The sequence below is a fragment of the Lathyrus oleraceus genome, chromosome 1 (genome assembly GCF_024323335.1).
Source record: "Lathyrus oleraceus cultivar Zhongwan6 chromosome 1, CAAS_Psat_ZW6_1.0, whole genome shotgun sequence".
Lineage (NCBI taxonomy): Eukaryota > Viridiplantae > Streptophyta > Magnoliopsida > Fabales > Fabaceae > Lathyrus > Lathyrus oleraceus.
The window spans coordinates 98,695,636-98,700,747 of record NC_066579.1 but is presented as its reverse complement, the minus strand read 5'-3'; the positions used below and the strand labels follow the sequence as shown (position 1 = coordinate 98,700,747).

At 34.1% G+C, this 5,112-nt stretch overlaps 1 protein-coding gene across 1 annotated transcript; it reads left to right on the top strand.

Annotated features, from left to right (window-relative positions):
- Nucleotides 1-4,394: 4,394 nt before the first annotated feature.
- On the top strand, nt 4,395-4,892 carry LOC127093733 (uncharacterized). The gene has a single exon (XM_051032642.1). It carries the CDS (start codon nt 4,395-4,397, stop codon nt 4,890-4,892), a length of 498 nt encoding a protein of 165 aa, XP_050888599.1.
- Nucleotides 4,893-5,112: the final 220 nt, after the last annotated feature.

The window sequence follows — 5,112 nt, the reverse complement described above, 5'->3', positions numbered from 1 at the left end:
TGGATACCCTTTTCTCTGCCACTTTTTCCTGGGTTATCGACCTCTAGGATGAGAGGTGGAGTATTATTTTCTAGGATAACATTTCTTCTCTTAAATGGGGTATTAGAGAGTGAGTCCCCTCTTCCATTGGTCGTGGATTATTAAGATATTTCCTTTTTATTATGGGTGGTGGTGTTTTAAAGTAGGACTAAAGAAACATAATACTATTTACATTAGTAATAGCTTACCCCCAAACATGGGGTGTCCCCGATTGGCTCATACCACTTAGTTTTAAATTGAAAAAACATACAAATAGATTAAAATGTACTTGAAAAATGGGAGAAACGAAACAAAGTTGCTAACACGATTACTTTATCTTGGTGGTTGGTCACAAGTTTTGTGTCTTTATTTTCTTCCACACTTCATCAAACTTGACAAGGGACTGTAAATGATCTTTCTTTCTGTCTATCCTTCCTTCCTTATTATGACTCTATGGATTTTATATTTTCCTCGACCACTATTATCCTTTTACTAAGCGAATCAGACGATCCTTGGTGGAACTTCATGGAATATAGAAGTTATGACTTACATGTCTCTATGTAGGCTTCCACCGTAGCCACAATGTCTTTGTCAGCGTGGTATTTCATTTTAAAGTGGACTGATAATGACCCGACTCCTAGAGTGGCTTGTATTGGTAGTTCAATAATGTAGTTGTATATCAATTTACAATTGATCACTAGTAGTTAAGTTTTCGTTGTCTTTCAAGATTTTATTTTTCCCACATATACCATCAACTTTATATATCTCCATGGTCTAGTCTTGATCCATTAAATTCTTGGATATTGATCTCCTTGTAAGGGAATATATTCTATCATGATATTTGAGTTTCATCAGTAGATCGACGTGCATTAGTATGTAGGAACTTATTTGATATATCAGAACTCTTCACACTTTATAGTTGGTCATGATAATTATGGATTCCATTGAGGAACTCCTTATCAGAGAAGGAGATGGGAACTCTTCCCTTTTATGGGAACTCCTACAACATAATTTCTTTTAATTTCCATTTTATGGAGTTACAAGAAGCTCATTTCTAGGGAGGGAATCCTCCGAAGACCACCCCTTTTATATTTGGTGTTTTCATACCGAGATTGATTTGGTCCAGCTGTTTAATGGTTACGTTACTTCTATGAAACACATTATCATGGGTAAGTTCTCTCATTCCATAAATGACCCCTTAATAATTGTATAAGCGATAGGTAAATTGTTAACCCCTTCTTCATCTGTCTCCTTCTCTTTTTTGGCCAACTGCAGAATCTCGTTTCTCCTCCTAGAGATATTTTTGTCCTCTCCTTTTTATTTCGATTTATTATTATTAAGATAAGTGAATCTTAATAGTTTCTTTTTTTTGAGTAAATATTCTATAACTGTACGTATTCTTTAGTGGTTGTGGTCGTTGCATTGATGAAAGCAACAATATCGGGCGTTGTCCACCTGAAAACATTCATAAATAGGTTCATGTGCCTCAATATGTTCTTCCTTGAATTCAACCTTAATGGATTAGTGTAGGATACACTCCTTCGAGGTGTTCAATGAGGTATAGTCCTGGTAGCTTGTTGATGGTGCTCAGTTACCTTCCCAATATGGACATGTTTCTTTTTGGTACTCTGGATTTTCCTCACATACTTGCCAGACCTCTTTGTTTGCTCTTTTTCGTGAATCTATGATTACACTTTGTCATTATGTAATATTTGCGAGCAATTTTGGCTAAATCGGTGGAATTTATGAGAAAAAGGTAAGCCAAAATGATGAAAAAGTGAGTAAAATGACAAAAGGTGAAGAAAGTTGGGACTTAGAAAACAAATAAGGAAAAAAAGAAGAATTTTCCCCTGTTTTTCACGCCACCGTGATACTTACATTATGGGTGCGATGACGGCATATCTTGATCACAATGCTTGATAATGCGGTCCCGATGACGCGTTTTCCTGACACATGTGTGCCTCTTTTTAAAGAGTTTTTTGCTACTTTTTTTAAGTTACAAATTCTAGGAGAGAAAGTCACGACATGGATCTTTTGAAAGCGATTTTGGAGAGAATTGAAGCCACTTGAGAGCCTATTTTCTATTTGTTTTGCTATATACTTCTTATCAACTAATGGTACTTGTTAATTTCATTATGAGTAGCTAAGTTATTTTAGGTTAGGTCTTTTAAGATGAACCTAATTGTACTATGTTGGACATATAATTATTATTCAATTGTTCTTGTTTTCATTGCTCTTTGTGTGTTGATGAGGTTATAATTATTTTAGATAAGTAGGAATTATTGACTGTATGCCTATCGATCTGAATTAAGGAAATTGTTCAACTTAGAAATTAACTAGGAATAAGTAATTATAAGTTATGGATTTAGAATTAACGAAATTAGAAACGTCTAGTTTTACTTTAAATTCGCATAAGGAATTAGGGAACTATTGTTTAAATAAATGAGTTGCACACCAAGGAATTGAGAGAAGTAGTCTTGTTAATTTTCCGTATAATTATTGCATAATTGTTATTCATCTGATACACATTCATCAACATGTATAATTAAGGGAAAATAAAGAGCTAATTGCTTTCCTTAATCGAACTTTACTCCAAAAGTTTCCTCATACTTGGTTTTGTAATGATCATAATTAAAAACCACCATTTGTTTATTTGCAATCGCATCAATATAAACTTGTTTAAATTCACAATCCATGCGGAGATGAATTATTGTATTAGTTTGATGAGATTAACACATTTTCTAGTTTAGTCATCAAGTTATTGGTACCGTTGCCAGGTATTGTTTATAATTTCAACAAGGTAATATTGTGCGATGTTTTGAATTAAATATTTGTTTTGTTTTATTTTTCATTTTTATTTTAATTTCTACTCTTACTCTATTCTATCTAGTGCATTGCTACAAAGGTATTGTATGTTTATTTATGCGAGGTTCGAATTCGATACTGATACCATTGGACTCAGAAGTTGAAAGAACTCCATGTGCAATTTAGAAAATGAAACGAGAAGCACTATTAACCATGGAATTATCTAAAGAAGAAAGATAAGAGAAGACTAATACACCATGACAAATGATGGGGGATTATTGTAGCAGGACTAATGCTGGACATATATCATTAGGATTTCAACCAGCTAACCCTGTAACTTTTAATATTAAAAATGATGTGCTTTCAGGTTTGAAGAATAACTCATTCAATGGGAAATTAATTAGATACCTTTGGAAACATCTTGCTAAATTCTATGAGTCGTGCTCAATGTGAAAATCGACAGATGCAACTGACGATCAGGTAAAATTATGTTTATTTGGTTTTTTTATAGGCCGCGTTAATGATTGACCGCAATGCATACCAAATGGTACTATTCAGACCTGGAAAGAACTGGAAGACAAATTTTTAGACAATTATTATTCAAATCCTCAGTTTGTGGAGAGGAAAGCTACAATTTCCAATTTTGATCAGGACGAGTTTGAGTCATCGTTTGATGCATGAGGAAAGTTAAAGTTGTTACTTCGTAAGTTTTTGAAGCATAATATGAGTTCTATGGAACGAATGACACACTTTATCAGCATACTGAAAACATCAACAATAATGACTCTCTATGCTTCAGGCTTGAGAGAGAAGACTAACGATGAGGTAAAAGCGCTGATTAAAAACATGTTCGAGAATGAATATCGCTCAATTCCTCAAGCTCCTCAATGTAAAACATCACCTCAAGAGGAAACCTTGTCCAACTTCAGGAAACCAACACAAACAAGTTTAGAGCAAGTTGGAAAAACCCAAGAAGACATGTTTAAAACTCAACATGAGATGGCACAAAATAAAATCACCATGAACAATAACACCAAAGCGTCAATAAATAAGTTAGAGAGCAAATAGGTAATTGTCTTGACAAATGGCAACTGAAGCTAGTTCAAGTGGTGGATTTATTGATAACACCGTAGATAACCCGAAAACGAAAGTTGCAAATTCATTGAGTTTAGAAATAGAGTGATACATTCGAAGCAAAAAGTGAGTGAGGAAAATAAAGAATCGAGAGAGGTTGAGAAAGAGAATGAAAAGGAAGTGGTGACTGAAGAGGAGGTTGAGAAAAATTCTAAGGAAGAAAAAAACGAGGATACTAGTGAGGATGAAGTGAGAGGATGCACCCTTGACCAATTCATAGATAAAAAATCACCCTTCAGAAGAACCAAGATACAAATTTTGAACCAAATCCTGAGCTACCATATTATACTAAACCACCTTACTCGATTCTGAAGAGGAAACCCAAGAAAGAGATGGAAGTGGGTCATTTTAAAAAGTTCTTGGATATCTTGAACAAAATATAGGTTAATATTCCATTTGGTTAATCTCTTGAACGGATGCATGTTAATGCTAAATTCATGAAAGAGCTCTTATCAGGAAAGCATAAGTTGAAACATGATGAAAACGTCGCTTTGGCAAAAGAGTGCAGTGCGATCATTCAAAGAAATCTTCCACCCAAACTCACTGATCCATGTAGGTTTACTATTCCTTTTTCCATTGGTCCACTAACTATTATCCATGCTTTATGTGATTTAGGAGATATCATCAATCTGATTCCTCTATCCATTATGAGGAAGTTAAATTATGGTGAACGAAAGCCAACTCAGATGACATTGACACTGGTTAATTATTATATCACCTACCCATATGGAGCTATCATTGATGTAAAATTAGATAAGTTAACATTAAGGTTTAACAAGGAGAAGGTTGTCTTCAATATGTTTGAAGCAATGAAGCACCAAAAAGAAAACCTACAATGCTATAGGATAGACGGGATGGAAGAAGTTGTTCAAGAGGTGAATGTGGCTGAAACACTTTTGTCACTGATGGATAGTGTTATTATTAATCCAGTTTAACATGTTTAAGATGCATCTAATATAGAGATGGTTGAATGTTTACTCCAACTTCAGGAAACACAGGTTGATCATGCAATGAGAAAAATTGAAGAATTAAGTGGTAAGGAACAACAAAGTCAAATAACAGAGCAAGAATATCCTAAGTTAAATAATTTACAAAACATCTAAAGTATGTATTTTTGGGTGATAACCCATTACAACCATCCATAATCAGCAACTC

Coding starts and splice junctions, on each gene's coding strand:
- LOC127093733 (XM_051032642.1), top strand. CDS start 4,395: ATGAAAGAGCTCTTATCAGGAAAGCATAAGTTGAAACATGATGAAAAC.